A 21,486-nucleotide genomic window follows, 5' to 3' on the forward strand; every position below is an offset into this window, starting at 1 on the left:
ATGAATGAATTAGGTTAAGAAAATGCTAACAAAAAAACTGAATTTTCCATGACAAGCCTCATCAGTGAAACTGTTCCTTATGAACTCCTACTGTATGTGCAGACATTTTTGCAGCAAGCCCAACTCATTCCCTCCCTAACCTGTATCCCCCCACCTTTCACTTTCCCCCAGCCCCTGTTTCTCTGCTGCTCCCTGCAGCAGCCGGGCAGGAGGCAGAGGGTGGGAAGAGCTGCTGTCTGCCCAGGCTATGGCAGGCAGAGAGGGACCTGATGATCCTGCAGATTTCAGCCTTTGCTCTATGTGAATATTCATCAGGTTGGCTTCTGGCCCCAACACTGTTTTTCACAAGGCTTTGTAAAACTTCGTGTGTGCAACCTCTTCTTCACTGCTATCTTTGAACTTGCTGTCTCGGGTCAGTGTAATGGTGCTTTGGAAGTGTGTGGTGGGCACAGAGGGGCTCCTGGGAGAAGCTCCCCAGGTTCCAATCCTTGCCCTGCCTCTGCCCAAGGCCAAGCACATATGGGATGCTGGATGCACCTCTGTGAGCAATCTATTCAAGAAAGGGAAAATGAAACTGCAAAAATGTAAGAAAAGGAGAAGGCCTGGTTGACACCAGCTGGGCCTAAACAGTGACTGACAGCTGCCACATCAACAGGCTGGCAGCTGGGGGTGGTGTCCCAGACAGGGTTTTTCTACCCTGGCCCTCTCAAACCAGGACACTAGCTTTTTCATAAAAAAGCATGAGTAATGTGAGCCTCAAATGATCAAATGACATAAGAATCCAGTTTTCCATGTACTGCTTTAATTGTTTAAACAAGATGAGTAAAAATGAGGAGAAAGCAAGTGGAAGAACAGGACAGGGATGCCCTGCTCTCACAGAAGATTTACTTTTCCTAATTAAATTAAGTTCATAGTATATACATAAACTACATGATCCCTTTCTTTTTTTCCCTGTGTTTCTCTTTTAGCCAAAACTAGGTACCTCCCTCTCATCTGAGTCATTGCTACAAGAAAATGAAACTGACAGTGAGGTGACAGTAATACAGGATGGCTCTTTTTAAATCCTTATGGTTTTCATACTGCCTCTGGCTCTGATACTCAAAGCAGCACTGTGGAGTTCTTGCATGAACACAAGTTAAAGATAAGAGGCAGAACAGGGAGCTATGGCTGAGGTGTGGAACTCCAGCAGCCCACAGCAAAATACATATGGCTGCGACTACTTCTGCCAAGCACTGGCAAGTTTTGGAAGCTTCTTGAGTTAATTTTCCTTGTAAAAGAGTAACTGGAAGTACAAAACAATTCTCTTCTCTGTGCAGGATGTTTATTTTCAAAAGTCCATCTGCCCTTCTTCCTGAAGCTGGAATGGTAACAAGCAGAGCTCGGGCAACTCTGTTCAGCCAAACCTTCAGACAGGGTGTCTCTACTCTCTCCAGAAAAATGTCTTCATCTCTCTCTCTCTCTCTCTCCAGGAATCTGCATAGGCTTGTTTGCCAGATGCAGCACTTACTGCATCTCTGCAGGAATGACTGATGGCCAGCTTCATGTCTGATGCCACCCCCCATCTTTTCTCCTGCTTAGGACAATGCAGTCAGAGACCAGAGAAACTGCACACTGAAACCCTTTCCATGAGAGTGTGTGGAAGACACAGAAACATGGGGGCACTGAGCTTTGCTTACATTTTCAGGAGGTAAAGTTAAAAAAGAAACTTGGTATTACATAACTGCAGAGAACTAACATGAGTTATTATCTGCTTTAATCCAAAAATGATTACTAGAAAAAACTACGTCACTGAGTAGAGGACTACTTTGAAGTTGATGAATCTTGGGATCAAATCTAACTGTGGTTACAGCTTGCCTGTTTTCAGAAGGAAAAGGGGGAAAACCACTCATGTATGGACAGTTCCACAGATCTCTCAGGAGAGGCAGGCAGATTCTCCTGCCAGGGCCTAGGGGGGACGCAGAGCAAAATTCTGTGCGAAGAACCATGGACTATATCCCATAATGCACACCTACTGTGTTCACAACAGGTTTTTCTCAGGATGGTTGGTCTTTAGAGGGGAGTTCAAAGTGACAGGTCACTTGGCCCTCATACAGTAGATGCTGTGATTTATTTCATGGGACTGTAATAAGCTGGAATAGGTGCCCCTGAGCATTTACCGTAAGATCACAGGAGCTGGATTTACAAAATGAACAGAGCTTCATAAATTTAACAAAGATCAAACTTCTCAGGTGCTAAAATACACTACTCCCTGGGAAGAGAATGAGAAATTGTACGAATGGTTATAGTAAGACCCTATGGTGCAACCAGTTGTTGTTTTCTGTACCTGGAACATTACCTTCACCCTATCCTCTATCATACTTTGAGGAACTAAAAGACGGAGCATTTTCAGACTCTGAGAGGGGTGGAACACAGAGGGGTCTATTCCCTCCCATTTCCTCCCCATACTCTATGAAGGTCAGGCAGACCAGAAGCTTCGCTCTCTATTGCCCGCTCCTTTATCACCAGAATCCACATCCATCCATGCTGGGAAGAGCTGTGGAGCCCTCTCCTGAGTCTGCCCTGCTGCAAAGGGCCCTCAGGCGTCTTTGCTGCTGCTGCTATTGAGATGAGGTTGCAAATATCTTTTTTTATATTTATATTTATTTGTCTATTTGCTCCTTATCCCATATGTTTCAGTTTTGATTTCCAAGTCTCTTGTCCTTATACTCCTTTAACCTCCCCTTGGGAGGGAGAGGTTGGAGGAGTGGGGGTAATAGAGAACAATTCTGTCCTCTGGTTTTTGGTCCCCCAAACTGCTAAACCCTGACACCTTCTCACCCTCCACACTCTCACACTCTTTTCTCTTAATAATACAAGAAACAGAGGCTGCCATGAACTGGAGAACTCATTCCTGGATTTCCTTCTCCTAAAATGTCTGTAAGCTATGATACATATACATGCACAAACACACAGATCTTTCTGTATGTGTGTGTATGTGTGTGCATATATATATATATATATATATATACATATATATATATACCTCAATAGCTTCTTCCATTCTTATGTTTAACTAATAATTCTGCATTACTCCTGACAACAAAATGGCAGAAGCTCAGAAAATATAAAAACTAATGAGATAATCTCTTCATAAAACACAGGCTTTAAAAATGACACAAAAGAGTCTTCAGTCACAGAAATCTACTGAAAGATGCAACATCATCAGCTCTTTTAAGCTTGAAAGGTCAAATTTGAAATATTCTTATTTCTTGAGATAATTATTTTGAAGAATTAATTGCGTAGGAATGTACCGAGTTTTATGTTCGCAGCTCTACAGGTAGATTTCTTAAATTAAGCCGATTTCCTTATCCTTATTTTCCCACCCCCCTATAGAGTTCATTGTTTAAAAATGCACAATGCGTAAGAAAGAGGCAATTTAACATGAGGCAGTACAGAAAATGACTGTGATGGGTGTTCAAAGAATGAATCAGTAGCTGACTTCCCTGCTCTTTTAGTCCCATTAAGTATCTGCTTTTGGCTACTGCTCTGATTTCTCCTTGATGCCTGACCCTAATGAAACCTAAAAGACCCCCTGAGGAAGTGGGGAGCTACAGCCACAAAGGACACAGGTGTTTCCAGTGCCTCCTACCTGGCTGTGGATAACCTTCATGCTCCAGTGCTACTCAAAGCACCTAATTTGTTGAGAAATACAGCAGAAAACCAGACTTTCTGGTTATCATTAGGAGCTGCTTTAACACAACATCGGCTTTACCATTAAACTCCACAAGTTCCTTCTTCCCAAGGCAAGACACAGGCTACCTGCTTGTTACAGGTATTTGTGGTGTCTGCACTAAGCCAGTCTTCAACCCTGCAATGACTATGGATTAAATTAGGTCATCAAAAATTTCCACAAAATTTCTACTAATATTGTATTATCCATAATTAACAAATGTTTTGCTCTCTAATACTGAATCCAGACCAGGCTGATCAGTGCTTCATCTAGTTGGGTCTTAAAAGCCTCTTAAGTACAAAAACCTCATGTGCAACCACCTCCCCTGTTAAATCGCCCTGATTGTGAAAATGTTTTATTTGTATAAAATTGAGCATGTTGCTAATCTATATTGTATAAAGTTGAAACCTCCCATTTCAATCTGTTATTGTCTTTGTTTGCCCAATACCCAACTGTAAAAAGCATGGCTCCATCTTTTCAGTAATCTTGAAGGTTTCAGCAAGTTGTGCCTAGGTCCCTCCAACACCATCTCTTCTCCAGGCTGAACTAGCTCTGTTCCCTCAACTGCCCCTTGAAGGGAAAGTGCTCCAAGCCCTGACAATCTTGATGGTCTTTTACTGAATTAATTTATGTCAACTGATGTCTTGGAAGAGTCCAAAACTGGACACAGCATTGAAAATATGGCCTGAGGCATGCTGAATAAAGGAGAATAATAACTTCACTCCACCTTCTGGCTGCTGTCTATTGATACAATCCTGTCTGCTGATAATCTTTGTGGTTTTCTGCTGATCAAGGATGAGGATGCAGTGGTTTCTTATTCAGTCTTTGTCCCGTTTGCTGACCCTGTCAGCACAGGTGCCAAGTAACACCAAACAGTTGAATGAGCAAAGCAGAAGCGTAAGATTTGCTGCCGGATTTTGCAGCCTGTCTTCACTTCATATAAACAGAAGATCAACTGTCCTGTCAGGATATTGCCTCCTCGTATCATGTAAAATCATATAAACAACCTGTTAAGAGTAGCAGAACTGCAATGACATTGTTAGTCTTCCATAGTCTCTGGCTGTGTCTCTCTCTATGTATAAGCTACAGACACCTTTTCTTTAGTAGTTACTCATTTTGCATCAGAAATAGCTCATCCCAGAAAGTATTGTGAGGGTGTGGGATTTTCTGTATGAATTTCAATGCAAAGATGTGGCTGGACATAGCATTATCCAGTCAGAGTTTACCAGCCAAAGTACACACTTCTAACAAGCAACAAAAGTTAAAGGGAGCTTCAAGAAGAGGCTCTATTCCAAAGGGAAAGCAGGGTTTTCCACTGAGAATGTGACAAACCAATAGTACAACATGACACATGACATATTCCTAGTCCTTATTCAGTTTATGACAAAAACTTCAATAATGCCAACTCCTCTCACATGCCAAGACAGTAATGAAACTAAGACAGAAAATGAAGTCTACTTCATCCAACGTGTCTGAGTACCAACAGATACATACTGCATATCTCTTTGCTTCAATAAAAACACTTGCAAAATGTATCCAATTTTTTTTCACTAAAGATGGAAGAGGAAAAAGCACTGGGAATCTAGCATATCCAGAAAAGGCTTCAGGTCTTCAGGGGAGTAAAGAAGTGGGACTTGAAGTTGGATCTCTGAATATTAATCTCTGAGTAGCATGTGAATGCACTGCCAACCCTGTAGAACTCAGAATTTTGCACACATCTTTCCTGGCAGGCACTGATACTTGTGAGCATGTAGCCTGTCTGCTGGGATTGCCTGAAGAAAGCAACCTTTGATTTGCAAGCCATAAGCAAACATAGTAAGTATATATATGCCACAATGTATTGTTTTACCCACCAATGCTGTATCTAAACATTTGGAAAGCATTTATCTCTCTATAAATACTTCACTGGGAAACTTTTGAACATTCTGTGTTTTCTCATATTCAAGAAAAAACATAACCACCTCTGTGAAAAGGGGTTCTGCAAAATTTTACAGCTGATGTATGTCGTTTTCATCAAATCCTGTCTGCATCCGTAGTTCTCCATTGGGATTAATAGCATAGAGTTTGAGCAGGAACAGCAAGGAGAAACAGACAATGTTTTTAGAAATCAGAAATGGTGTTTGATTATATTTGCAGCTCTTCCACCTAAGTACCCACACAGATTGCACGTACTCCCACAGAGATGGAAATTAATAATATGTGAAATACCTGTGCAGCTTGAGCGTCACAGTTCCATAAACAGTAGCAAAGCCCAGAAGACGAACCCATCTTAGGAGAACACAGCGAAATACACTTGGCTCAAAATACAAAATGACAACCTATAGAACAGAAAGATAGAGAGAGCTTCAGTACTGCTTTAATGCAAAAGTTCTTCATTCAAATGCAGAATAATTGCAAAACAGGACAGCAGACATATTTCAATTTGTACTGCTGTATATTTAGATTTTCTAGTAAAGGGATGTGATGATCAGACCAACCAGCTGGCACAGTTCTAGGCACCGACTCCTTTTGAAGAGAGCTGGCAAAAACCCTGTGACAGACTGAGAAGTGACAACACTTTTAAATGCAATTGCACTGACTTTTCCTATCTGAGTGAAAACATGTACCCAGAGAAGAAGATAGAACAGACAAGGAGAGTTTTCTTGAGCTATTACAGTAATATACAGCTGGTCTAATTCTGATTTGATGGACTGTATTTACTAGGTTACACTTCAAAATCACTTCTTCTAATAAGCCTAGCAAAATGATAGCTACTCATTTTTCTCTGCCAACTATTCTGCCACACTAAAAATGGTGGTACTAGCCTCTTTCTGTCCAAAACTCCAAAATCTTTGTCATATTTGACTCTTCTTTATTCTTCCCCATGTTTTCCTTAAGCTACACAAAATCTCCCTTTACATCACCACTAAACAGAAATAACTATTTTGTTTGCTTATGGATTTTTTCAATCACAGGAATAGAAAAGCTCCTTCTGGCCTTTTGCTCTTTCTACCAAGTACCATGCATGAGGACAACACCCAGTAAATAGTAACATAAAGCTACTTCTGCAGGTATAGTGCAGATAAAAGTATCATTGCCAGGTCAAGTGCCACCCTTATCTAAAATGACACTGCTCAAATGGTGCACCCAGTCATGCTCTGAACTAGGAATGCATTTCTTCCTGTTCCAATGGACATTGTTCCTGGTGTCCTGAGGATGATCACATATCCCTTCCCACTCACGTGGCCTCACCGGGACCCCGCTGTCCCAGGGTTTCATCTGTACACCTGCAGACCCTGTTTGATCCAGCAAAAGTAGCTCCAGTGCATCCCCCCCAGAACCTGGTAAACTGACACAATGCACTGTAGTACAAATTAATTGGGTAATCCTGATCTAGAGAAAGAAAGCAGTGAAACATTTCAGGCCATCTGCCACAGCTTCGTTTAGACAGTACATTCTGGCAGTAGAGGTAGTATTGTGCCTACCGGCTGCCACATTATATTATTTTCCTAAGTAAATGCTCTTCTATGTGGGAATTCAAGCCCATATATTGGCCAAAAGCCCAGGACTACATCCTCTGGGTGACAAAGACAAATTTAGGAGAGTTGGGGTAAAAATGGCAGACATATGAGCTGAGAGAGCAAGAAAAGGCTGCTGTGCTTTGCTTGGCATGTGTTCTTTACAGCAGAATCAACCTATTTGAAAAGTACTGTTTGTTGAATCAAACCATGGTGCAACATTTAATCTGCTTTTTTCACCATTATTGGACAGATGTGTTTCAAGGTAGACATTTTCTGGAAATCTGACAAATTCTGCATGTAGAAAGGATAACAGTGCAGCAAAGGGCCCACTTCTCCTTTATAATCAGCTGGAAAATCAAAATCCATTCACATATGCATAAATATGCTTATGTAAATGCCACAACCATCAAGTTTCTCAGAAAGACCTGAATGATAGTAATGACCTCTTCTTTTCATAATATACAGTTATACACATTAGGACAGTTGCAGAACCAGAGCACAGTCTTAGCAACAACCTGTCTCCTGAGGTTTGCTAGGGAGTAGAAAACACCCTGTTTCATCTTTGATTCCTCTGAACTAGAAAAACTATGTCAAAAAAAAAGATTGGCATGCGGAGATTGTGAACATTTCAAAGTTATCTGAAAGTAAAATTTTTCAGATGACTGAAAAGGGGAGGTCTGAAAACTTTACAGACAGAATTTTTTGAACAAGGGCAACAGGCATTTGCCATACAATCTGACACAACAATTTTATCTGCAGTTGCTTGTTGAACTATTAACTGCTTGTATCTAGAAAACCTCACTGATTTGCATTGATCCATTTCTAAGAGCACCTGAGGCATTTGGCTGGCTATCAACCAAGAAAACACCACTTCAAATGCACCATGGTTTGAGCTGGCAACTGGCAACTCACGATGAAGGCTACAGAGGCAAGGTGAAAATTGTTCTCATTTTGCAATTTGAATGTAGACACATTGCAACTACTCCTTTGCTAAGTGGTCAAGTACATCGTGGAAGTAAGACTTGATCCCAGTTTGGTTCCCTTTTGGGCCTTCCTGCATTTATATGATGATGAATAGTTTCAATACCCTCCCAAAGGCCAACATCCATTTCTACCTACTCTTCCATAACCTGCATGTGGTCTGGCATGGACCAAGGTTTTGAACAGCAAGAATGGCTATACTTATGTTTTGCTGGCATCTTAGGCTTTCCAGAAGGTTATTTTCAAAATATGTTATTCCCTTTCCCATCAGACCTCACAAGGATGTTTAGTTGACTGTTACTTCAGTAATCTTTAATGGATTGGAGCCAAGGAGCTACAGAAACACTGCCCTAGAAGCTCATTACACCAAAAGCCACGCCCAAGTTTTTCATCTTAGTGTAATCTTGCAAAGAGTATGTACCTGGTGAAAAGTATGGCTGTTGCCCTCCATCCCTCTCTCTACCTAAAAGACACCTCCCACTCCACCCCACCCCCACCCCCCCAAAAAAAAAATATATATATCACACAGAAGTCTTGGTTTTCATATCAGCCTCTTCTACCTCCTGGCCACCAAAACTGCTATTCCCAACTGTCTTCCCAGAGATAAGCCTTAAAAAGACAAACAATATACAGCAATGGGCTGCTGAGCTCCAAGCTAGGAGTGTAGGATGAGCACAGGATTCACCCACGTACCCAGGCTGTTCTCTAGAGAACAAGGGAATCTCTCTGCAGTTCTAAAAGGCAACTCAGCCCACGAAAATCTGACAATAATTCATTTTCCCTTCTTGCTTTTACAATACATTAGACCATGAGAGCAGCATAAATCTCATTAAAAATGCTTAGTGGCTTTGCTGATGAATGTCACAAAACCTATTTGCTGTATATAAGGAAATGTGATATCCTCTGTTGTGTCAGCTCCTGAAATCCCTTGAAATACTACATGTCAGTTTCTGTTCCTTAAAATCAAGGCCTGGGGAAGGATATTTGGAAACCAGAATAAGAGAAGTCAGAGAGTGCTTGTTCATATACCAGTTACTGCAGCTGTGAGTGAGAGTTCATAAACTGCAACTCATCTTTGTCATTGGGACAAATGCATTTAGATGTTTGCTTTTAACCTCAGTGTGTTTTAAGCTATTACTACCCTTGCCAAAACATTGTCCCAGTAGTCACGATACCACTTGTGGAGATGGAGATGAAAAGACTTTCTAAGGTCACCAGCTAACTGTCAGGTATGATTAGAACTGGAGAATTACAGACATGGAAGAGAGACTTTGTTTCCTGACACAGCAATCAGCCAGTTCAGTGATGCAGCTGACACCTTGACACACACACTCTCTGAAGACAGTATCTGAAGTTGATACAGGCTCCTCACCCAATATGCAAATTCTTCTTATCAGGACAGATGGGATAATAAAAGTAGAAAAAAGAACTCACAATGTAACATTTTAATATTCAAAGGCATAACACTGTCCTCAACAAAAAGAAAAAAAGAAAAAAAAAAAAGAAAAAAAAAAGGAAAAAAAAGGAGAGAGAGAAAAAGTTTCATAGCCTCACAGTGCCACTGTTTGTTAAAAGAAGCACAGCATTTAGAAAGTTTCCTTAAAAGAAAACAAAACACATACCCAAACCTTATCAGATCTCTATAATGTTAATAGCAGGCAATACTTTCATGCAACATAAAATACTCTTCTGCTTTTCAGGTTAACTTTACTGTGAGCATTATAAGATGATGAATTTTGCCCTTCATCTTGGGCACCAAATCCAGGTGAAAATATCTTAATTAATACTGTGCAGTTACCAAGGGTGCAGTTCCTGATATTCAGTCTGCCTAAATCAGGCATTTAATTTCTGCCTAAATTGTAGGGGTCTAGTGAATCAGCCCTACTAATGCAAGTTCCACAGACAGCCCATGGATAAAAGGAGGTACCTTGGAGACCCTTAAAATAATTCTGGACTTCAGCTACTTGGAAAGAATCAAGCCTAAGGGCTTGAAATCCACATCTCCAGCAACTAGAAATGTATTTAAGCATTTGCTTTATTCATTGTATGTCAAATAATAACCAGCATTAGGAGGACTAAGTCAAACACTGTAGCCAGCTCTAACAGTTTTGTGATGTATTTAAGACAAGTTGATTTTTACTTTGATTCTTAAACAATAAAAATCACATTAAGAGATAAAAAACCTATTTTCCTGCTCAGTCATCAAATTTCTATTCAACATGCTGAGGTAGAAGGGGCAACACTATAACGGCTCAAAAGATCGGAAGTCAAAGAACAAGTATTTTTTAAAATAGAGGGAATTGGTAGTGCTACAAAGCCTAATTTCAAAAAACCCCAAAATATTCACCTTCAAAGTCATCTTATTTTTGGCTGAAGCTACAGAATCTTAGAACTGTTTGGGTTGGAAGGGACTTCTGAAGATCATCTAGTTCCCAGTGTTGTGGGTAGAGGTGTTATCCATGTTAAGATACATGGAAATGAGATAAAGAACTCTGAATGTGAACATAAGTTTGATTTGGTTATGGATCCAAAGTTACCCACTTAACATAAAGCAATACAAAAGTATTAATTTTTTTTCTCATTAAAATTGTGACCACTAAACCCAAAAAGCTTTATGGGAAAACAAGCTACTGTTTTATTTGACTTCTGAATTGGCTGCAGGTATTCTCTACAGTTCAATGCAGGACACGACGCAGTCATTTATGATAATGCCTTTTGGGCTAATTCCATCAACAAAGACCTAGGAGATACTGTGAAGAGATCCATCTGATCTGTTCCACTGTCCAACACCATCTGCCCTTGCCTGACTGCAATAGCTGTCTCTAGGCAATTCTGCTACAAAAGAAGCCATCAGATGCTTCCTCCCAGTATCCTGCTGAGCCTGGAGATGGGCACGCGTCTTCAGCCATGTTTCAGGTGTTTCTTTCAACACACAAATTATCCTCCAGAGTAACCTAGAACATCAAGTCACCTATTAATGCTTCAGTCCTAATACTGAGAAGGGATTTCCTGCAACAGAGATGCTGTTTGCAGTGTTAGATAAGCTTGCCATCCAAACTCATAACAGTCTGGCACTATGCTTTCTAGAAAAGGGACCAATCCACTTTTATGTGGGCACGCTGCCATAGTAACAGATGGGGATGAATGAAGGCATTCATGAGCCCATGTACACCACGGGCAACACATACCACTGTTCAAAACATGATTCACAGCTCAGAGCATCTGTTTAAATATTAGTGATTGCACAGCTCATTATCCAGTCCTGGACTACCAACAAATATTTCCGGTTCAGCTACACAAAACATTTTAGAGGTATGTTAACATCTGATTATATCCTTAGGCTAATTACCTAAGAACACTTTCTTCCACCTCCATCCCATTTTTTAAAAGTACATGTGCTTTTCAAGCCATAACATTGTATTCTAACAGGCCTATAGACAGACAGTACCATCAAGCCCTGTTATCCTTGCAAGTATCTCCATTTTAAAGTAGAGTTGTGCTGGATCATTAGCTCAGTGCCTCCATAAAGCACACAGGAACCCAGAGTAGGTGTTATTCTTGCCTTTAAATTGGAACTGAATCAACTCCCCAGTACCCAGTGTGGGAAGCACCCTGCTGCTGGGGGCAATGCATTTCAGATATGATGTGTGTCAAAGTCAAACTCATGGCCATTTAAGATCTTTTGGGCTTCTTCACAGAAGAAGACATTTTTTTCCTAGCTGCCCACACGAAGTCCAGCTTGAAATTTTGCCTACTGAAAACCTCTTTTTCCTCCCACTATACTGTCAACTGTAGAAAGGTTTTCTTCATTGCCTGTCTTAAAAATATATATTAAACCTCTGACTGTGTTTCAGCAAAGATGTGTCCTGTCTGTAGAGTCTTTGGAAGCCCATGACACAGTACCAGCACATAACCCAGCTCCCTGTCTTCAAAAAGAGCTACAAGTGTTAAGGCAATGTAGATCAGATTGATGATCCATACTCCTTAATTTGGTGTTTCTTTTTTCTAAACTTATATACAAAGGTTATGTTTTAAGACAGATTTTAAGGAGCTAAAACATCTCTAAATAAAAAGACAGACATCTATGCAGCCCAGTCATTTGCTAAATGCTTGACACATTTTAACTACATGGTTAATACATGCTAGCTTCATTTTATGACTAAAGAATACACTATGCAATACAATATTTGATAAAAACCAAGGAAAATCTAGCAATTCATTTTATGACCACGTCTGCAATATTAAGAAAAAGGAACCTTTAAAAACACAATGGTAAAGTAGTCCATATTAAAATAAATCTTGCAAGAGCTGCAGCTAAGTCAAGACATAATAGAATAAATTATTCAGAGCAGCTTGCCAAGTATACTTAATGCAAGACACAGGTCATAAAAAACTCACAGAGACTTTTGCATTTCATTACAATATGGCTGAAATCTCCAAAAATATACAGTGCCAAGAGGGGTTTTTATGTGAGTACTTTCAAATAGTGACTTCCACCTGGAAAATAGAAAACATGCAGTCATTTAGAGTTCCAAAAATACCTTACCTCTTGCTCTAAATTTAACAGAGCCAGCAAAGTGCTTAACACCAAAGTTATGAGAAAAAACTACCCCCTGGTTTAGGGTCTTCAGGAATACCTCCTTCCTGGCTGCATACTCTCTCTGAACTACCCATTAAGTGGGTTCATGAACAAAGGTAGGAATTTTATTGACACCAACTTTTAAGATGGTTACTTGGAAAGGAGAATAGATACAGAGCAGGTCTGTGAAATATCCTGTTAAACCACAGCAAAAAGCAGGAAACAGAACTGTCTGTTACCCTCTGCAGTAAAGTTTCTGTCAGTATTTTGACAACCCACAACTTAGAAAACCTCCCTCCCCGAAATACCATCTGGGCTTCTCAATCCAGCCAGTGCTGATTAGTTTACTGCAGACATCACTGCTGGAACTATGGGCTTTTCATTTTTAGCTTATTTACCTGTAGCAACAAGAGTGGGCACAAGCCAAAGGCCATGTTTTGACAAGCCTCCAGAGGAAGAAGTGGGAACACTCCACCTCCTAATGTTCCCATGCTAAGAACAGGTGCCTGTCTGGGAAATCTGCTTTAGGTAAACTGAAGGTATTGGCTTCAGAAGAGAGGCAACTGGATAAATTGTAAAAAATGAATGACATACTCTGATTACATGATCTGTGATCCCACTGGTCTTGAAACATTATTAGCTATACTAAAAAAAAAAAAAAAAAAAAAAAAAAAAAAAAAGCCAATGATATAATTACTTATGAGTAATTAACGAAGTGGTGAAGAAGCCAGGCACAGATGCAAACACAGAATTCACTGCCTAATATAAACTATATGAATACGAGAGAAACATTGTATCTCTTCTTACTGACATTCTTACAGTTCTGGTAACACACAGAGATAGGAACATTACTCTCTCCCAAAAGACTGTGAACAGTCTTCTTGGCTAAGAGGGCCAGAGTGCTCATACTCTTTGGTTCTAGTCAAAAGAAAATTCTTTCATTTTGATTCTTGAGCATGGGCAGAAAAGGAAAAAAAAAATCACTTCTATATTTAGAGAACAGCTGGGATTACTAGAAGGACTACAAATAGAGCATTTTCAAGGAAACATGCTTCTTCTTTCCTCACTGAATTCAGGTTCCAAGGTGCAGGTGAATGAATACTACAGCATAATTCCCATCTTCCTATTTTCATTGACAGTCAGCCACCAAAAACATATTTGAAGTAAATTCTGCTATAGCCCATTCGTTATTATGAGGGCTGCTATTTGTGTAGGTTTGTGTAGCATCCAGCACACTTCTGAACATTGGTCTTGCTACCTAAGAAGTGCTGGGAGTTGAAGACTCTTTAGAAAAGCTTCTTTTGGGTAGAATCTCCCAGCTCCTGGTATCTGGATTTGAATTCAGAGGTAGCTAAGCCCTTACAGCCCTTGGCATGCATGTGCAAAACACTTCCAGATCAATTAATCAGTAACACTTTCATTCTTTTAGAGATAGGATTCCCTACCTCTCATGAAGTTTAACCAGCACACCTAACCCCTAACTGGGAAAGTCCGACCCACCAGCCTTTCAAAAGGTCTTGTGTTAAGGTAAACAACTCGAAACATATTTTCTACCTCTCCTGTCACAGAGATACAGAGGAGGAAGATATCCCTAATTAAAATAAAATTAATTTAAAAAGCAGTGCAAAATAGACACTTGGAGGGCACAAAAAATAACACTTTCACAAATTCAAGATCCTATGGATTACAGATATATACTGTTACTATGGCACTGCAGAATTTGATACTGTGTTTATTGGTATACATGTGCATATGAGAGCATAGTTTTAAATAAAACATCAAACTTTTTTTTTTTTTTTTTTGAGTGTAAGTTCTACATACACAGACATTTCCTGCTCCTTTCTCCAACTGATATGCATGGATGTTTGTGTTTGCACATATATAATTGACTGCATGCTGTTACGAATCTTTATATACAGAAATATTTCTGGTGCTTTCGTCATGATTTCATTTTTATTTCCAAAACCATTATTCCCTTCTAAAGTGAGCTACTTTACTCTTTACTTTACTCTTGAGCAATGTATCAGCAACATAGCTGGATGGACTCAGAGAAGCCCAAGAAGAATCCTTGGTCAGACCTCAGGAGGTGTATTAGTTTAATAGTACAAGAACAACTTACTCAGCTCTGAAAGAGCAGTCTTCAAAAGCTTCAGCACATGTGTCAACCAACTAAGCAGAACAGCAAATCAGAACAGAAATCTCCCCCTGGAAATGTTGCACAGAAGTGGAAAGTAGGAGAAAGACCTTGGAACAGATCTTCAGGAAAATGAGTATGGGCTTGAAAAACTGAAGCTGTGGAGGTCACTGAGCAGTTGGTGAGAAGACTGAAGTACAGTGGTGCAGGAAACAGAGAAGCCAGATGACAGAGGAGTTGTAAAATATGAAATCATTGACTGGGATATACTAAGGGGGATGAACTCCTCTCCTCTGAAAACAAAGTTTCATGGCACCTCAGTGATTTGCATTGCTGCCCATCACCTGAAAGATCAGCAACAGTAAAATCCCTAAGGGATAACAGGCACATCTCATCTTCCAAATATTGTATTTCCTAACCTCTGCATACATTCTGGCTTCCTATAAAACTGCATTGGCAAATGTACAAGTAAACATACTGATGAATTCTTAAGTGTCTGACACAGGCAATTTTTCTCAAAAAGAAACTGATAAACCACAAACACATTTGAAATGTAAGGTTGTATTTGATGGGCATGTCTTTGATCTTAAGTGTCTTTTTGAGCTGTAAAAATTTCAATCCTGTCTCTCACATGATTTGAAATATTTTCAGGTCCAAAAGATCTGAATTCAAACAGACAGAACAGAATTAAGACTTGCAGCTTGTTTTGCTGAACTGTGCTTTCACTGTAACTGTAACTGTAAAGAAATAAATATGGATAAGAAGAAGAAACTCAGAGGAGCTCATTTATTATTTTGAAAACTTAATGACATTAGACAAACTAGCACAAATGTACACACTGCAACAATTAGCAGGTTTCTGGGGAAAGTGCTTGACACTTGGAAAATAACCAAGTTCAGGCTGTTTCTCCAGTTATAAGAGTTGAGGTCCATATGCTGCTCACCACTCATACCTAAAAATAAGCATTCACTGATTCACTGCAGCAGGTATTAGAAGCCAGGTCATCCCCCTTCTAAACAAGAGGTAACCTAACCAACAGGTAAAATACCTTCCCTATTATATTTTAGTGTAAGATGGGATATTGGATAAAAAGCCTCTCTATATAGCTTGGTTTTTTACCAGCATAGACTTGGTAAGAAAGTGAGGCTTGCATGGTGCACTTCAAAGAGGGTTCAAATTTGCAGACAATTGTGAGGGAAGAGATTTTCCCCCACACAAAAAGAGACAGACCATAAAACCACAAGTCCCTCTCTCGTCAGCATGTCCAACTGTCTAATCTAGCCAAAGTAGTCTGGCTGGCTTCTATGTTTCTGGCTGACACAGCCCTCTAAAATGAAATGTAACTTATGTGAGCTCAAGGCATCAAAATTAGGCACTGTAATCTAAAGGTGAAATGTCCAACCCTATGGACAGTGTAGTAGTTTTTAAAGAGTTGTCATGATAAAAAATGATGCTATCTTAGAAAACACATTCCCTGATAAAAGCCTAGCTATCCAACTATTTTTGGTCTCCTTGCAGAGACAATGACCAAAATAGCTATAACCAGTACCTACTGGTTCCCTCCCATCACTGCAGCTGTAAAAATAAAGCTGTAAAAAATTAGAAATACCAGTCTTTCAGGGCAAGAACTCTGATTTGCAGTCCTGACACATCTCACTTTCATGGTCCACAAAGCACTTTCATTAAGCAATCAACAAAACAGCAGAAGGGAGCTTTCTTCAAATGTTCCACTCCTTTCTAAGCACAGGGGGAGTCCTCCAAACATTTCACTGATTTATTAGAGAAAAGGCCTACCCTCTACCACAAGAGACATATTCTACTGCATTTTGTTGCTAGGCAGTCCTCTGCAGTGAAGAACAATTATTCATTTATATGAACTTCCTTCTCCATCCTCCCTACGAAGGTGTTTGGGGTGCTGGATAAACAACTGTAAAATACAAATGGTGCAAAAGCAGAAAGGCAAATAAAGAGCAAAATGAACAGCTGTCATCAGAACTAGGAATGAGATAGTAAACAGAAACAAAAATAACCAAACTCCAGGGGGACAGGGAGAAACACAGAATTTTTTAAAGAGAGAAGTCATGCTGGTAAGATAGGAAAAAAAGCAGATAGCAGTGAGATAAAACACCCCAGTGGTCACACCCTGTATCTGAGACCAGACAAAACACTTCAAGACACACATTTAGATGAGGAGTTGAGAGTACTCAGAAGGCCATGACCTTCTTTTTCTTCAAGGTTCTTGAACACTTACTATATATATCACAACTATTTATGATTTAAAACAAACCCATTCAGGCAAATTTTGACAGGATTACTTGTGACATGTCTGAGAAAAATGCATTACTTTAGATGGTCTAAGGAAATGAACCTAGCTGATTCAGTGTATCATGCTACAAAATTTCATCTGCCTTATAAGAGACACAAATGGAGGGCAAAACCCCATTTCTTTGAGCTTGCATAAATAACCACAAAATTTCAATAATGTCTGCCACGCTCTCTAGACCAACAAGAGTATTCAGTGTTTAGCAACAGGGACTTCTCCATCCTCTATTTCTTTTTCTCTGTTTCACTCTGAGTGGTCTCTAATTCTCTTTTTTCCTGTTCTCTAGCACTTGATAAAGGTTCCTTTTTGGTTTTTTATTTGTTGAAAATAACAGAACAACTGCCCAACTTTACTATCTTCTTAACATACATTCTCTGTAAACTTGCTTGTTTGTTTTATTTGATCTGTATAGGGCCTTGTCATTAATATAAGCAATAACACATGCTAATTATGGATAAAAATATTATTATGTAATTTGTTTCTTCTCTACAAATTCTTGATCACCTCTGATGTGTGCTATACACAATGGACAGTTAAAACAGAAATTAATGCCTTTCACAATTGCCTCATTTGCTATTAAAGGCTTTTGATGGTACTGGGCTAGCCCAGTTTATAGACACCTGAGGAAAGCCTAACATTAATAGAGGTTTCTTTTCCAAATGTAGTAAGCACTGAAGGCACTTACCCTAACCAGGGTAGATACTCCTTCTGAGAAAAGAACTGGTCCTTATTATTTGCCTACTTTTACAATCAAAAGCAGTAACTATAGCCCACAGAAAGTCATCTTAGCTTAGGGTCAAAACACATTGAGTTTCTCTTCCTGGAAACCTAGTAGTGTGGCAGGTTTTTTAGCTTTTTTAATATTCTTGTTGATATGTAAAATTGGCAGATTGGTAACCTTATTGTTACCAATATAACTGGATGTCTTTGTGTTACCAAGTCTTGCTTAAGACTTGCATTGTAGTATTTAGGGTATATTCTGAATCAACTATCTTCCAAAATTCCTGCGTCTTCATGAAATAGAGGATATGATTGTCTAACAGAGACATAAATTGAATTAATGGCTAATACAGATCTTCCTTAGGGTTTTAAAGGACTTGTTGTGACATCATTTTGCCTTCTTGTAGCAATGACTGGTGATTACTTGAACCTATGTAGAGTGCCTGCTATTCTGGAAGTAACTTGTCTGGAGTATGATTTCAAAGATGAAAAGATGCTAGGAAAGTAGCTACAAGTTTAATAACTATGGATATAAATAGCTGACTAAATAACCCAGTGATCAAATTTTAGAGATGAGTTCTTTACAGATTTCATGACAAGTCAATAAAAACAGTAAAAATGATGAGCTGGCTCCATGGGCCAGGAAGCTCTTGAAGAGTTTCAAAGCAACATTTCCATGGTTCAGCATGCTGGTGATTTTGGATTAGGAGCTTAAGAGAGTGATCTGAACACTGAGAATATTTGCTCTGTACCCCAATAAATGCTACATTTGAGAGGATTAGTCTAGTCAACAAATGAAACAACATTAGTAGATTCAAAAACTTAGTAGTTTCAAAAACATATTACTGGAATATACAAAATTATTCCGGACTCTGACTAATGTGACAAATTGGATTGACATAGAAGAAGAGATCCAAAGATTAAATGGTTTTTAAAAGTGGTTTTAGAATGGTTTTTAATGGTTTTTAAAATGGCCTCTTTACACAAATTGGATTGACATAGAAGAAGAGATCCAAAGATTAAATGGTTTTAAAAATGGTTTTAAAGTGGTCATTTGAACTATTTCCTATAGAAAATTTACAAATTTAAAAGGAAGATAAAAGTGTGAACCAGAATACAATACTTGAAGGAAAAGTGGAAAGAACTTCCTTATGACAACATAACTTCCATTACTTTTCCTCCTGAACATCACTATAGTCTGCATGAGTACTAGCATGCGTTATACAAAATATACCTGTTGGATATACATTAACAGTATTAAACATCCCTTTCTGTGAAGTTTTGGTCATACAGGAAAAAAGTATTAATATGCATTTAATAGAAAAAAAAATTAATCAAAGAACTTCTAAGGTTTCCCTTTATCCAAAAATTTTTCTTCACCAAACTTTGTACCCACACCACAAAATAGAACCAAACCTCTTTATAATACTCCCCACAGAGGTCACGTGCAGCTGCCTGGATGAAGCCCAGCCCCAGCAGCAGCAGAGGACATGCTTTCCAACAAGAAATTCATAGCACAACTTTATTCCATCACAAAGCAATGAGGCTTCAGCACACCCACACAAGATGTGATCTGTCCATGCACACAAGTCCAACACATCCAGATTATGTTGGAATTTGTGCACACACACTATGACTGTGGTTTGCATTTTCCAGTGGATTTGGCCCTTCAGATTACTTTTAAAACTAATGACCCTGGTATTCCAGGTATTCCAAAGGACTGGTTAGGCTTACTTTTACCTGCTTTGTGGCCTACTGCATTTCTCATGCTGCCTTTGAATCAATCTCACAGAAAGAAAGGACTTTCTATTGCCTGCAGTATGTAAGAGGAAAAGATGACAAGCAACTGGTAGTCCTTACTTGCCAAGGGGGCTAGGGGACCTAAGGGATTAAAATGAACTTCAGGAATCACTCATTGCTGTTAGTCACCAATACTTCACCTGCAGCACTACCACCCCACACAAACCAACCCACCTAACTCATGCCAGGGCCAAACTATGCGATGTGTAACTCCCTTCTGAGCCCTCCTCAGGGCTCAGCATGTAAGAGCCAGCCTTGCTGGCAAGGTCAGACCAGGAGACTGAGGAACCTCACTTAGGTCATGGACAAGCAGCTCTAAATTTCTGACTGGTTTGAGACAGTTCACGGTCCCTTTTCTGTAATAGGATCCCAGCCATGAGGCAGCTCGCCGAGCTGAAGCCAGCCTGTTCTCAACACACCTCCAGTCTACATGGGATGTTTGCAGGCATTCAGCAACAGTCTCAACCTCATAAGCTCAGGTCAGTCCCCTAACAATGGAAAAATCTGAGTTACAAATTCTGTGACTGTTTAGTAGAAGGATGAAATACTGATTTGAGTAAAATTGGCACCTCTTCTTGCTCTTGCCCCTTGACATTGCAGGCATTCCCATTGTTCCCACATTATCCTAAATCCTGTAGACTGAGGTTTTCTAGCTGAAGTGATGGATTTTCTGTTTCCCACTGGTCTGTTCATCATCTAATGTCCTGGCATGCTAGTTGGGTACAGCTCCATAGAAATTAGTAGAGTACTTCTGAAATACAGTCCATGTGGGAAAAGCATCAAGGATTTTTCTGCTAGTATTTTTATGGCTTACTATTTTCAAGCCTTATTAAAATATCCTCAGATCCTTCTCACAGAGTGCCTATCATCTCTAGCAGTTTAAAAACAACTGCATGCTATGAGACCTTTGAGAAAATGAAAAATTCACCACCAAAAGTGTCCTTGCTCACACCTTCAATAAAATATTTTTAAACACTCGCATCATTATCAATAGTAACAGCCATTTGTAATGTGACCCTGATGTGCATGGCACAGCTATGCCAAACATCCCTGTACCAAAGAGTTCATAATTTAAGTATGAGATGAGAAACCACATGTCAATATGGAGGAAGCACAAGGAAAGAATAAAAGATTTATCTTCTACAATTATGTAAGTGGTGGTTTAGGAAAGAAGAAAGCTTGCAAGGAGTACTGTGAAATACCTATATGCAAGCAAAGAGCAAGCACTGAATGTACAATCTGTGGTTTTACAGATTTCTTTTGTAACATAGAATTGTGACAATGAGAAAAAAGCTCTGTATCAAGCTACAAGACATCACTTCTCTCTTGTATTCATTTCTTTACCGTTCAGTTCCTCAAAATAATTTTGGATTATTTTTCTTGTTCTATTAGACTTTGCCCTGTGTTTTAATTCTCAGGGACAGTTATGTATTATTTTTTCTCAATATCATCCTATCCTTTTCTCTTTATATTGCTTTTACTAACGAAGGAATATGCATTCATGCTTTAGCACACCAGATTATTCAGAACATTAAAATTATGGATTACCAAAAAATTTATGATAGTATTGATAAATTATACAGTGTAAGAGAACTGTGTAAAAATCTTATTTTCTTCCACACACAACTTTTTGTGTGATGAAAGTCTTTTTTTTACCTTCTTATTTTCTGTGGTTTCTGTTGATGCATATTACCTTGGAAATTTTTTTAGCTTTGAAATCCTCCCATCCCTTTCTAATAA

The 21,486-nt window shown here is 39.3% G+C and overlaps 1 protein-coding gene across 2 annotated transcripts in view; it reads right to left on the reverse strand.

The window, feature by feature from the left end:
- The window catches only part of GPR158 (G protein-coupled receptor 158), a 181,054-nt gene that overhangs the window by 47,058 nt on the left and 112,510 nt on the right, over positions 1 to 21,486 (reverse strand). For both annotated transcript variants that reach the window (XM_071735003.1, XM_071735002.1), the window contains exon 6: positions 5,918 to 6,027. In XM_071735003.1, coding sequence (XP_071591104.1) covers positions 5,918 to 6,027 — 110 coding nt within the window. The remainder of the gene's footprint in view (positions 1 to 5,917; positions 6,028 to 21,486) is intronic.

This window comes from Heliangelus exortis, chromosome 2 (genome assembly GCF_036169615.1).
Source record: "Heliangelus exortis chromosome 2, bHelExo1.hap1, whole genome shotgun sequence".
NCBI classification, from domain to species: Eukaryota; Metazoa; Chordata; class Aves; order Apodiformes; family Trochilidae; genus Heliangelus; species Heliangelus exortis.